Source organism: Erpetoichthys calabaricus, chromosome 2 (genome assembly GCF_900747795.2).
Source record: "Erpetoichthys calabaricus chromosome 2, fErpCal1.3, whole genome shotgun sequence".
Lineage (NCBI taxonomy): Eukaryota > Metazoa > Chordata > Cladistia > Polypteriformes > Polypteridae > Erpetoichthys > Erpetoichthys calabaricus.
In genome coordinates, this window is record NC_041395.2 from 72,155,697 (window position 1) to 72,170,600 (window position 14,904).

The following is a 14,904-nucleotide window of genomic DNA, read 5'->3' on the forward strand; positions in this document are numbered from 1 at the left end:
TCAAACGCTGCTAGCCATCTTGTCCAGAATTATCCTGGTGTGGTGGATTCAGTGTAGGAATCGAATTTTGGTACAGCTGTTTCCATCTTGAACAAAAATTCAACTTGCTTTTCAATGTGAAATGCAACTATTTAGCAAAATCCTCTTCACCAATATTCAGTCCTTCGCCTTGCCCCAGCTGTCAAAGACTGTCAAATTGAATCAGTAGACAGGACACCATGTTATACTTTTAACGCAGTGATTCTTTTATTGTAAGACGTTAATACATAAGGCAATTTTTATTTTATTTTAGAAATTCTGTTGCAACCCCCCTCCCCCCACCCCATCTCTTTATTGTGACCCCCAGGGGGACGCAACCCACACTTTGGGAACCACTGCTGTATGTGATATGTTGGAACCTTTAATATTTTGGCAGATTTGAATTTTGTTATTTGTACCTTTTTTTAAACTCTGTTACTATAAAAAGGCACAGTACTGTAACACAAATTAACACAGAACTTTGTTATTTTAATGAATTTTAGTTTTGCATTAAAGGTTTACACTTTATAACTAAAAACTAACACTCCAGTTGGAAACAGTGTTACCTGGACAAGATAAACGTCTAATTTGTGAACAAGTACAAATAAGTAAAAGAAAAAAAAAAGCCTACCAGTAGCAGTGCTTTAAGTGGTTTTAATCGGGTTAATATAGTAACATTTTCTGTATCCTGAGAATGTTGACTACACCCACTCAAGTAGTGCAGAATACAAATTTTAGAAGTGACCACCATGTATATTACTTGCTACAGGCTGAGGACCCTTTGGCAGTAATGCTTTCCTTGTTCTTACTTCTGCTGGATTTGGCCCATGTATAGCCTTTAGCATCACAGAATTAGTAGTTTAGTACTGTTTTTTTTTTTTTTTATATTACCATTTTGAAACAGAATCCTTTTATAAAGTATGCTCACTTCACAAAAAGGCTGGATGTGCTGGATATCACATTATTGTTACATTCTAATGCAGGGATTCCTAAGGTCAGCCCTGGGCTAGCACTGTGACTACAGGTTTTCATCTCAACTAGCTTTGCAAATAAAGGATCTAATTGTTTAATTCGTCTTTTTTTTATTTTGCATTTAGAAATATGTGCTAGTATATTTACAGGTAAACAAAATTCAGAAATTTGCATTTTTGCCATAACTTTAAATGTTGAATTTTACTGTTTTCTTTTTAATTCATCTTTTCCTGTGGAGTTTACTCCCTTAATTGTATCCAGATACTGGTGATTAGTGATGAGCAGTACAGACACAGGTGCAAATGTAGCTAAATAGTAACAGAGAAGCAGCTACCTCAGTATAAAATTCATTTGTGAGCTAATTAATAAGAAAACGCTTAAATGAACAGAATAGAAAAGAAGTAAAATCTTAAAAAAGCAAAAAAAAAAAAAAACTAATGTCAAAATGGTTATTGCATTTCCCCAAAAATTTAGTAAGCCCATTTTGTAATTTCTGGACTGACACAACAAAGGCAGAAACTTGTAAATAACAGCTTGTTTAATAAAGTTAGGAGTCCAATTAAAAGCGGAAGGTGGCTGGGATGAACACCTGCAGTTAAGGTGATCTGCAGGACTGAACTTGAGGACCATTTAGTTAAGCTCTAATGGAACTAGTGGTTTTGTAATTATGAAGTAACTGTGACCACAAGACCAAAAAAATATATACCGTATATACTGTATATATAGTACCTGTCAAATAATGCAAAGACTACGCAACACATGTACCGCCCTAAGTGGAGTTCATCGGGTGTATGCACTTTTGCTCTATGATCTTCATATCGCACCTGGGAAGGCATGGCGGATGTTTGCCGACTGGCCAACCAACCACAAGTGTTACCTGAGAGGTAACCACCCAAATATCAGATTGTGATCAGGCCTATACATGCAATACTCTGATCTACACTCTGTCAAATAAGTGAACCAGCCACCATGGTGCAATGTCTGATGCTTTCCCTCAGGTGCTGACATCTGATGTTCGGTCTCCACATGGGGAAGAAAATGTGCGTACACCTGATGAGTCCCAATTAGGGCTTTATATTATTTGGCAGGTACTTTATAGCATGCCTATGATAAGTGGCAAATATAAATGGCTTATTGATTCAGGTATGTTTTATTTTTAATATTTACTTACAAGGACATTCATAACACTATATTATACACAGCAAGCTCTCATATTCAAATCAGTCTTCTTCAAAATACTAAGTAAACAAAACCGCATATCTCACTAGTACATTCATTTCTGTTATAAATAAAACACAGATAATCAGAAAACTGCACTTTAATTAAACATTTTGTCCATTCAGTTACTTAATTTGCTTACTCCATTGGCAGGGTGGCACCGACATGAAACACTGCAGAACCCAGCCCTCCATTAAAGGTATATTCACACACATCAACTTGCACTTCGGTATACCAGGCCGTTTAGCGGTCATTGGTTAACTTACTACATGGGGAATACATACAAATCCACACCTCCTCTGACCAATTCAGGAATCGGTCCCAGTCCTAGCTACAGTGAGGTAGCGCCCTTAACCTCTACACCACTATGCCATGGTTTGTTTGTTTTTCTTATTTAACTTATTAGAGGAAGGTACCCTCATGTAACACAAAAACAGTAAGAGGGTCCTGCCTTTAGGAAACAAGTGGTATATGTAGTGAAAGGTAAGAAATATCAGGCATCTGAGAAGAAGAAAGTAGTGACAGACAAGGGTTAAAATCCGTTTTTTCATTCTAGTGTTTCTGTGAACAGTATGTAGGACTTAGTAGGCAGAATATTAAATGTCATAGTTTTATAGCAGTAGCTACTGATTGATTGCTGCTTCTTCAACAACTGGCAAAAATGCTCTCTTTTATACTGCAAGCTCATTGCAATTCTGTTACTTTTGTGACACATAGCAGAATAGATCTGGTTGGCTTTTCATTGGCAAATGTCTTAGAGAAGTGATTTTTGCAATAGCATAGCACACTACATTAAGTAGACGTTCATATGGTGTACAAACTGTGTTTTCATAGCTGTTTGCATATACCATAAAAGGTCAGCATTTTTAAGTTGTTCCAGGTTCATTGTTACCAACAGTTTTTCCAAATAGAAAATACAATTCTAGTTAAGAAAACAGCATTATGAATAGATTCTCTTTTAACAATATTTTAACCAGCTGTCTGCTTCAGACTAACACACAGGCCTGTCATAATTCTTACTTTCAGTATATGTTAAGCCACGATGAGTTTCTGAAGGACATCAGACGAGGTGATGCTGCAACACTTTAAGAAGAAAACGCCTTCTAACTTGCTGATTGACCAAGTAAACAACCACCATACCTCTGCTTTATTAAGGATACAGTTTAAGAGCTTTTGCAAAAAAGGCAAATGTTTCCCAATTAAAGCCCTGTAAGAAGGTGTAAATGATTTAATTTGCTATAAAACATTTTTACTTGAACTAATATGCTGATGTATTTCTTTTATTTATTTTCATTTGTTTTTCTTCTAACATATTTATGTTTACTAAAAATAGTGATTTATGTTCTTATTTCATTTCTGTGTTGTACTACACACTGCCTTGATGTTTTTAGAGTATGTTCAACAAGGTAATTTGTTCTGTATATGTCTGAACTTGGTAGAGTATATACTTCTGTCCTCATGAGCTCATTGAGGGGCACAGCCACCCGCTTATCAGCTGTGAAGAGCATGTGACCCAGTTTAAATATGAGAGCCTAAACACAAAAGCCACTTTTGGTACAGAAGAAGATCATAGACTCCTTTTTGACTAGAATTTTACATTTTTCTCCTAGCTACAATATATGCCTGGCATCAGTTAGTATATGTGTTGTTGTTCTTGTTGGTACATACCTGGCATCTTATTGTGTGTTGTCTGCCATTTCCCAGGAATGTTGGCACACACAAGTTCTCAAAGACATCCTCACTAATACATGCGGTTCTACAGACATTCCTCAAGTAGCAAGGAAAGTCACTAAAAGTAGCTAGGATTCACATATAAAGTTATTCCTTTTGTCTATAGTTTATAAAAAGTTGTAACTAGGGACATGTGGCTTAAGACAATAAAAGAAACAACACATTAATGTGTAAATGATTAACATGAAAACAGAATAATAATTGATTATATTTAAAAATGAAGTTAAAAGATTGAATTTCTATTAAATACTTCATACACGTAATTCAACATAAAATCCTGAACTGTTTTCCATATTTTCCCCTATACTGTATAATACATGCTATGAAATAAAATCTTGGCCTTTGCACTGCAAATATGTTCATTGTGCATCAAATCCACAATGAGATGGCTGTTTTATTCATCAAAATTCTGTATTAGCACATCCTGTTAGCAGAGCAAATAATATTTTTTGATTTTTGTTTCCATTGTTTTGGTCCTTTATGTGGCGTGTGCACTTTTTATCATTTTTTAACTGGCCCCTCACCTTAAGTCAGTTTGACAATACAAGCACTGCTCAGAGCAGACACTTACTGATGACATGGTTCTTGGCATCCATAAAACTTGTCTTGATTCCTGGGGTGTGCTGTGTGTAAGATGTTCACGCACTGACTGGAAAAGCCATGCAGAATCACCCTGTGGGCTCCACATCCCTGTACCTATCAGCTGATCAGCAAATATGGGTCAGATTTAGATGGACTAGACCTTGGCGATGCAGAATGACTCTTGGAGCGTGTGGTGTCACTACACTAGCAACAAAGAAAAGAACTAGAACTCTTCTTATGAGCCGAAAGTATTAAATGTACATAGACACACTCATCTCTGTGCATAGCATTGACTTTTTTGTTGAACAGGTGGAGTTGCTCGATGGGAAAGGCATTGGTCAGATTCCGTTTTACCATTAAACCAGCTAGTCCCATTCAGTTGGAGTTCGCGCTTGTGAAAGGAATATTATATGAATTTGATTCACAGTTAAAAAGACAAAAGCTGTTGTTAACATCTATTCACCAAACCGCTACAGTATTTGGCCATTTTAGAGAAGTTGTTGCTCAAAACCAAGGTTCTGAGCTGTCAACCAATTACTACTTTTTTATGACTAGGCTCAGACTCCTGGACCATTGTCTATACAGACCCAGGTGATGCAATGTGGATATCCTGGGAATGCCTAGTGGTTCCCTTTAATTGTGCCGTTTTCAACTTGTAATTCTAGAAAGAGGCCAGCCAACATCTTGGAGTCGAGTCAGGGATGTGAAGAGCGAATGGGCCATATTTAAGAATCCAGTAGCCAAGAGCTATAGTGGAAAGATGGGTGGTGTCTGTTATGGTGACAACTCTAGACCTTGTTTGTTGATGCTAGTGGTATAGGAATTAAGTGCAATTTCCCACCCCCTCCTTTCCAGTAGAGAGAGAGGTGATTTAATACATTTTATTTAAGCATTGGACACCACCTAATAAGAGTCTGTTCACCTCTCCCATTTGTGACTTATTTCTGAAAAGTTGAAGCACAGAGCGTATATGGTTTAGGGTCCTGAGGCTGAGGATGTGATTTGCTTCTGGAAATGAGTAGTGTGCTCTCTGTAAGTAATAGAGCGGGGCCTTAGATGTTGGAGTAAGCCTTGTGCACAAGTGAGGGTAGTAGTTATTGTAAGAGTGACAAAAGTATTTGTGCAGTGGCATTGTGGGTATCGCGCTGCAGGATGTGGGTCACTAGGGAGCTATGTTGATTTATCATTCAGTCTATTTTATGGTTATAAACTTTATAGCAGCTATTGCAGGCCCACATGAGGATTTACCAGGCTCACTCACTATATACAGTGGGTGGCTCAACATTCTTTGAGTTCCACAGAGTATAAAGAGGAAGAGAAACTTGGAGGCATTTATTGAGGATGCAGAGTGTCTGGTGGTTGGACATACTGGGTATAACTCGCTGAGAAGAGCCCAGACTGCTTGAGAATGCCAAGAACATTCCCAAAAGTATGTGGACACTTTTCTTATGGGTGCAAAGGTGTATTCAGTTTGTTGACACTCTCCTGAAAAAGTGAATGAAATATCCGAATGAGATGTTTACCTTCACATCATAGTGCACTGGCACTACCAGCACCATTTGAAATGTGCTACCAAAAGAAGTGAAACTATGACTGTTATTTTCTGGTCCAATTTAAAACTTTCTTATCAGACACTCTAACTCTTTCTTCTTCTTCTTCTTCTGGTTCTTCTTGTGAATTAAATTCAAATCCCCCGATGCTTGTCTACAGAGTAGTTAGTGGGTTAGCACCTGAGTATATGGAGACACTGGTGAGGTGTTATACTCCTTCTCGCCATCTCAGGTCTGCCAGGGAACCGCATCTGGTGAAGCCACGTACCTCTATGTGGCATCAAGTCTCAATCCTGACTCGTTTCCTGCGTAGTTCCCGGTTGGTGAAGCTGCCCACCTCCATCTGTACTGCTGACTTCATCATTGTATTTAAGAAGCAATTGAAGACCCATCTATTTTGTGAATATCTGTTGAATTGAGTGAAGAGAAAAAAACTGTGATCTTTTATATTGTTGGTTAATTTGTTAAGTTTAATTGCCTCATAGATATAATCCATGATTGTAAATTATTAGTTATTACCCCTCTTCACTTGGGGCAATCAACTTTTGTTAACCTGGCCTAGTATACTTGCTGAACAAACAGGCCTGCACCTAATGTTACTCAGTTATGTTTACCTCTGTTGTAAGTTGCTTTGGATAAAAGCATCGGCCAAGCAAATAAATGTAAATGAAATAGGTAGACAACAGAGAGGTGACTAATTTTTTTAATTACCAACATGAAGTTCGTAATGGAAGAAGCACCTGAATCAACACAAAGCCCAGTGTCCCTCACTGTCTTGCATAGCAGAAACTTCCTTGATCAAACTGAAAGAGCACTAACAGTGGTCCTCAGATGTGCCTTAGCCCACTCACCCTTGTTATTAACCACTACATTTGCCTTCCCTTGGTGTTTGTGTGTGTCCTGCAGTGGGTTGGCACCCTGCCCAGGTTTGGTTCCTGCCTTGTGCCCTGTGTTGGCTGGGATTGGCTCCAGCAGACCCCCGTGACCCTGTGTTCGGATTCAGCGGGTTGGAAAATGGATGGATGGATGGATGGATCCCTAAAACCTGATTTTAAACAGCATCAGTTACTCCTTTCTTGTACACACCATTGCAGATTAAAACGACTAAGTTGCTTCCACATTGTTCTTTATTGAAGATGTAAGGACATAAATTAATATCATTTGAAGTGATCAGCAGGTACATCCATGTAACCAGCCTAACCAAGGAACGTGCAGTATTTAAAGAATTGTTTGGTAGTATAAAAGCAGTATCTGTGATTCATTCTGGGGACATTCTGAACTGTCAGCTGCAGTGAACAACTCTTAATCAGTTAAAAGCGATATGCTATAAACAAGAAGAAAAAATGCTGGCCTGACTGTCCTTAAAGGAAGCAGAAGAACAGCCATGTGTATTGAACCTTTTTGTTCACACTTAATCTGAAAGCTTGCACTCAGCTTCTAGTGCTTCTATATTTCTACAAAGAGTAAAAGGTGTCATTTTGCTTGGCTTTTCTCTACATTCATAATGGTTAACACGGTACAACACCCTAGTACTATATTTCTACACAAAGTCATTTTTCCTGACTTCGAGACACAATTGTGACCATGTTGTCCTAAAGCAAACGAGCAGCCATGCCTCACGGGAGTGCTAACAGAGACTATGCAGAGCACAGATACGCTGCGTCTTTCTCTCTGTAGCTGACAAACTGGTACTGCACGTGTCGTCTGACTGGCTAAAATGAGAAATATTGCAGGCAGTGCTGGAAGTGGGCCAGTGCTCACAACATAGAGAGCCAGCACTTTGTCTTGGTGTGCCAAAGAGTACCAGCACCACTTCAGAAATCTTCATTTGATCGAATGTCACTATATCACCATAAATTAAGTATCATCAGCAATTTGGTTTTACTTCAGGCACTGATGAAGACTACTAGGAGTGAACGTCAAAGTAATCAAATATCTCCGATTGACCCAAAAACCCTGATTGTTCTGTCTAAATGTTCAGTAAATGCCTGTGGTGTCCTGCCCTCATGTAGGTTGCTGCTTTTCTGTTCCACTTCCAGGTAGCTTTTCATTTTAACAGCTAAACCTGCAGCACCATCTGAAAGTACAGATGGGAGTATGGGAGTCATAAGAACAAATAATTCACATTCTTCTGTTAATTGCAAATCATGTCATTTGAATGAGGAACACTTGCTCCTCATTTGCATGTTTTAATATTCTGTTTTCACCATAAAAACTGAAAACACCTTCAGTGGCCTTGATAAACAGCAAGGAAATTAATATTGGTGTAGTAGTTTTTAATAACTTACAATGTACTGACGACATTGGCAGAAGCTTTTTTACGGAAGATTTTAAATGATGTTAATAAAGTGGAGAAGTCATTAGATGGGAAGAGTGTGCTGGTAAAAAGAAACTGAGGGCCAATGATCAAGGTAAAGAACATATGCAGTACATATGTTGCAGCATTTCCTGGACAATTGTATGCCTCATAACAATGGCTTTTCTCCGTCACTTCTCCTTGTCCAGAGGCTACTGGGACATCAGTTTAGGCCCCCAAAAGGGTTATAGAACAGCGAGAAGTAAAAGAAACTGCCATTAAGACCACCTCAGTAATAGAAAAGGATAAATATTGTCCGGGGCTTTGTGCACCAACTACCCCTAGCCTGGAGAATTCATCAGTGTAGAGGTTTGTGATGAAGTGATGGCCACTTCAGATAGTGTGTTCAGTGGGCAGGTGGAGAAGGACCCTTTCTATTCAGTGACAAATGGCAACTACCCATTGAAAAATACAGAGAGAAAGCACCAGTTTTGCATGTTGAAGATTGTGCCTGTAACATACATTTCTGTTTGCTTTGCTTGTCCACCACTCTTGCTACATTTTTTGCTGTGTACCTTCCCCCAGCATAACCTGTCGTCTATATATGGGGGGTTGGGGGGATTGGTATGGATGGAACGTGAAAGCTTTAGATTCAACAAAAATTTAAATCTCCGGTTTTTGACGGATCTCGACGTTTTAGTGTCTCCTGATACCGAAAACATTGATATCATGATGATGGGTGTGTTGTCAGTTTTTTGAGGACAGTCTACAGCTGAAACGGCTGGACGGAAAAATACCAAACTTGAAACTTAAGCCTGTTATGAGATGACAATGTGCAGATTAGACTTTGAGCCAAATCTTGCAAGGGATGGAGGCACTCTAAGAGGAACCCTCAAGCACCATAATTCTGCAATTAATTATGAATCCTTCTAGTCAATTACTATCATAATGACCTATTTTATGATCAGAAAGTTCAGTGTCAGGGCAGTAAATAATTTCTGAAATGTTATAGAATAGTATGGGTAACTTGGTTCCTAGGGCACAAAGCCTACCGAAGCTCACGTCAAAATTTTTTGTAGATTACAGTATTATTATATACAGTATATTATATATTATTATTATGTAGATTATTATTATATGTAAAATTCCTAAATTGAAGGGACTCATGGTAATTTACAGTATGTTGGTAGTGTTGTGGGGAGCATTGTGATTATTTGTTGAATAGGTATGTTTATGTTTTCATTCATATTTTTCAACTGTTCAAACATTAATCAGCTTTTTTTCTTTCCGTGTTGCACATCATCAAGGAATTTCTTTTTAAGAGGTGGGAAGAGCTCAGATGAGGGTGTTGGTCTTCTTTTCGGACTTTTACCCCATCCTAATTAGGTGGCATTTGTTACAGCGTGGGTTGTATAATAACAGAAAGTCCAATGCAGACATTTACAAAAGAACTGAGGTAACAAAGGGGCAGCTTTAACAGCATGCACTCTTACAGCAAAGTCAGCCAGCATACCCAACTTTATAATATGGACGTGAAACGTGGACACTCAATCAGGCATGAAGAAGAGGGAAGCATTTCAAATGTAGGTGTATAGAAAGCTGATGAAGATATTTTTTGACAGTGAAAATGAGTAATGAGGAAGCTCTAAATCTGGTTAACTCAGAGATATGTCATACCCATGATGAAGGAGAAGAAAATTGCATATTTTGACTATCTTGTAAGGTGGTGCAACATAAAGAGACTACTTAAATGACCTAAAGAAGTTAAATGATTTAGAGAAACACCACGAGTAGAATGGCTGGTGAGCATCGAGGAATGAACAAGCATCAACAAAGGTGAACCACTGGTGAGGAAACGTCAAGACTGTCAGCAGTGATGAACAATGACAGTCAACCTTCATGTTTAAGAGAGCTGTGCAAGAGACAGAAAAACAGACAGTTCCACTATTTTCCAATGCTGTGAGTGTTCATAGTTTCCATAGGTGGTTTGTGTACATGCGAGGTACCTGGATGCTTTATAAACTTCTTCACTGCATGCAGCTCTTTCTGGTTGTTAAACTTTGTGAACGTGAATGTACTATACGTTCATTTTTCCCCTCATCAAGTAACACTCAATCTCCCAGAATGACAAAGGAAAAATATGATTTTAAGGATTTTTTTGCAGTTTATTAAAAATAACAAACTAAAATCTCACCTTGACACATGTATTCAAACCCTTTACTTAAATGAAGCCCCCTTGACAGCAATTATGGCCTGGAGTCTTCTTGGGTATGACGTGACAAGCTTCATATGACTGGTTTTGGGGATTTTTTCTGCCATTCTCTGCAGATCCTCTCCAGTTCTGTCAGGTTGGATCGGTGGACAGCTATTTTCAGGCCCCTCCAGAGATGTTCTGTTGCATCCATGACTGGGCTTTGGCTGAGAAATTAAACGACATGCCCTAAATTGTCCCCAGCCACACCTGTGTTGTCTTTACTTTGTGCTTGGGATCATCGTCCTTTTGGTTGGTGATACTTTGGCTCGTTCTGAAGTCCGGAGCACCCTGGAGCCGGTGTTCATTATGGATATCTCTGTACTTTTTCCTATTCAGCTTTCCTTAACCCTGTCAAGTCTCCCAGTCCTTGGCTGTCACCATCATGCTTCAGCACTGGAATGGTATTCTAGAGGTGATGAGCGGTACCAGGAGTCCTCCAGACATGATTTCATCAGACCAGAGAATTATTTCTCACAGTCTGAAGGGCCAATAGGTGCCATTTTGCTTTCATGTGTCTTTTACTGAGGACATGCTTCTGTCTGACCACTCTGTAATAAAGCCCAGATTGGTGGAGAGTTGCAGTGATGGTTTTCATTGTGGAAGCTTCTCTCATCTCCACCAAGGTTCTGGAGCTCAGTCTGACTGAACCTGGCATCAGGTTTTTGGTCACCAATTTTAGCAAGGCTCTTCTCTCCCAGTTGCTCAGTTTGGCGGGGTGGCCAGCTTTTTGTTTTAAACTTCCAAGAATTATGGAGACCACTGTGTTCTTGGAAGCCTTCAATGCTGCACAGTGTTTTGTATCCTATCCCAGATCTGTGCCTGGACACAATGCTGTCTCTAAGCTCCGTAGACAGTTCCTTTGACCTCAAGGTTTGGTTTTTGCTCAGATAAACATTGTCAGCTGTGTGACCTTACATAGACAAGTGTGTGCCTTTCCTAGTCATGTCCAATCAATTGAGTTAAACACAGGTGAACTCCAAACAAGGTGTAGAAAAATCTTAACAATGATCAATAGAATGGGACGCACCTTAGAGAAATTTCAAGTGTCTTAGCAAAGTGTCTTAAAACTCGTTAGTATGATCTTTCAGTTTTTTATTTTTAATAAATTTGCAAAAAATTGCAAAAACCTGTTTTAACTTCATTTTGAGTGTTGCTTGATGTGGTGGAAAAATTCATTTTTAGATTAAAGCATAAGGCTGCAACGTAGCAAAATATGAGAAAAGTGAAGGGGCCTGAATACTTTCTGAAAGAACTGTGCGTGTCCTGCATTTTCAAATAGGAAAGAAGTCACATAATCTGCAGCCTGAGGTTATGCTGTGGGACGCTTTTCCTTTAAAAGAATCCATCCATCCATCATCCAACCCGCTATATCCTAACTACAGGGTCACAGGGGTCTGCTGGAGCCAATCCCAGCCAACACAGGGTGCAAGGCAGGAAACAAACCCCGGGCAGGGCGCCAGCCAACCACAGGGCGCACATACTCGGGACAATTTAGAATCGCCAATGTACCTAACCAGCATGTCTTTGGACTGTGGGAGGAAACCCACGCAGACACGGGGAGAACATGCAAACTCTGCGCAGGGAGGACCTGGGAAGCGAACTCGGGTCTCCTAACTGCGAGGCAGCAGCGCTACCCACCACGCCAAAGTCAAACAAAATGTATACACTCCCAGCCACTTTATTAGGTACACCTTGTTTGTTCCAGGTTAAGACCCCCTTTTACCTTTAGAACTGCCATAATTCTTTGTGGCATTGATTCAACAAGGTGCTGGAAACACTCCTCAGGGATTTAGGTCCATATTGACATGACAGCATCACCCAGTTGCTGCAGATTTGTCGACTGTACATTCATGATGCAAATCTCCCATTCCACCACATCCCAAAGATGCTCTTTTGGATTGAGAGCTGGGGATTGTGGAGGCCATTTCTGTACAGTGAACTCAGTTATGTTCGAGAAACCAGTCTGAGATGATTTGAGCTTTGTGACATGGCATGTTATCCTGCTAGAAGTAGCCATCAGAAGATGTGTATACTGCAGTCATAAAGGGATGGACATGGTCAACCACAATACTCGGATAGTCTGTGGCACTTAAACAATGCTCAATTGGTACCAAGGGGCCTAAAGTGTGCCAAGAAAATATCCCCACAACATTACCACCACCACCAGCATGAAATGTTGATACAAGGCAGGATGGATCCATGCTTTCATGCTGTTGATGCCAAATTCTGACCCTACCACCTGAGTGTAGCAGGAGAAATCGAGAATCATCAGACCAGGTAACATTTTTCCAGTCTTCTATTGTCCAGTTTTGGTGAAGCCGTGTGAATTGTAGCCTCAGCTGCCTGTTCTTAGCTGATAGGAGTGGCACCCAGTGTGGTCTCCCACTTCTGTAACCCATCTGCTTCAAGGTGCAGCATGTTGTGCGTTCTGAGGTGCTCTTCTGCATACCTCGGTTGTAACGAGTGATTATTTACTGTTGCCTTTCTATTAGTTCGAACCAGTCTGGCCATTCCTCTCTGACCTCTGACATCAACAAGGCATTTTTGCCCAGAGAACTGCTGCTCACGGGATATTTTCCCTTTTTCAGACCATTCTCTGTAAACTCTAAAGGTGTGTGTGCATGAAAATCCCAGTAGATTAGCAGTTTCTGAAATACTGCCATATTCAAAGTCATTTAAATCAACTTTCTTCCCCATTCGGATGCTTAATTTGAACTTCAGAAGGTTGTCTCACAATGTCTACATACCTAAATGCATCGACTTGCTTCCTTGTGATTAGCTGATTAGATATTTGCATTAACAAGCAGATGAACAGGTGTACCTAATAAAGTGGCCTCTGAGTGTACAGTATTGTGAGCAAGAGTGCGTTTACAGGTGCCAGTCTGTATGGAGATAAATGAACGTTAATATTTAGCACACTGCACATAATATAAGAAAGAAGAACAGTCAAACAGTGCAGAGGTACACTGGGCCACCAAAACATTTACAGACAAAATTCAGAGGTTTGCTCTCCCAGAATCCTAGGGTCAAATCCCAGCTTGGTGGAGTCTGCATGGGCTTGTCATCTTGTCAGCTGGCTTTTCCTCTCACTTTCCAAAGTCACACAGCCTGGCATGAAAGAAGTGAAAGTGGCTGGATGATCTGGCCCACCAGGCACAGTTGCTTCACAACGCTGGAAATGGCATCGGACCCCCATGACCCTAAATTGGATTGAGAGGGTTAGATGACAGTTGGATGCATCCACCTTAGGTGCATGTGATTCATTATCAATGGGACATTATATGCTAGAATCTTATTCAAAATAAAAATTGGAGCAAAGGTTAAATATGGTTAGTGCTCCAGTTTTAACAGTTAATAGATTTTGTTATTAAACAGCAGGGCTGATTAAGGTCGGTAGCTGTTTTGAGAAGGCATTACCTTTCCCAAATAGAGATGAGGCACAATGTAAAAGTCGACCCCTTTTGGTACCAAGAAGAAAGGCTATGACATCAATGGATACCAAGGAGGTTATTTTACCTAAAAATGCTTTAACATCCAAAACACGCGTCAAGCCGGTGGTCAACTCAGAGATAATCCCACCCTTCAAAGTTGCCTTTTTACAACATTGAGGAAGCAGGGGGTCTTTAATCAAGGATGTGACAAGTTGCTTGTCTTCTTCGGGTCTTCCAGGGTAAGCGTCAAAGAAAACTTGAAACTACTCACTGCCCCCCATCCTTTAAGGTGGACACAGTTGTTTGTGAAGGTAAATGATTGGCTACACGTTATCGTGCTCATATGAATTATTCTTTGGTATCACCTAAGAAAATCTCCACATATGATACATCACTCGATTCGCCTTGATGTCTAATTAAACAAGACGTGAAGCTTTTTTGGGGTTTCCTCCTATTTCTACTCTTCTAGATGTGAAAAAAAACATTTTTAGACTGTTTTCGGATGATATTTTGTGCAGAAAATGACACTTTACAGCAAAGAGTAAGCCAAAGGTCTCTTTGGCAAAAATGATCAGAAGGATTTAAAGTTCAAACAGAGAGGTTCACCCCCTAATGCAGGGGTTCTTAACCTGAGGTTCATGGATGGATTTCAGGGGGTCCATGATGGTCAGATAAAAATTAACATTTATATTCACTATACATCCCGGTACTGTTAATTTAGAGTAGGCCTAGATGTAGTAGTATAGGCTGGTCCAGATCTAACTATGCAACTTTTAATGCAATGCAAAGCAATAATTGCATAGTTAGATCTGGACCACCCTGTAATAGTAGTAATGGTAGTAGAAAACGTAG

At 39.8% G+C, this 14,904-nt stretch overlaps 1 protein-coding gene across 13 annotated transcripts in view; it reads left to right on the top strand.

The window, feature by feature from the left end:
* ppfibp2b (PPFIA binding protein 2b) overlaps positions 1-14,904 on the top strand; it is a 306,312-nt gene that overhangs the window by 288,960 nt on the left and 2,448 nt on the right. The window contains exon 29 of one of the 13 annotated variants that reach the window (XM_051922752.1): positions 3,235-3,438. The exons of the other annotated variants lie outside the window; for them this stretch is intronic. Coding sequence (XP_051778712.1) covers positions 3,235-3,297 — 63 coding nt within the window. The 3' untranslated portion in view covers positions 3,298-3,438. Of the gene's footprint in view, positions 1-3,234; positions 3,439-14,904 lie in introns of those variants that run through there. 13 annotated transcript variants of the gene reach the window in all.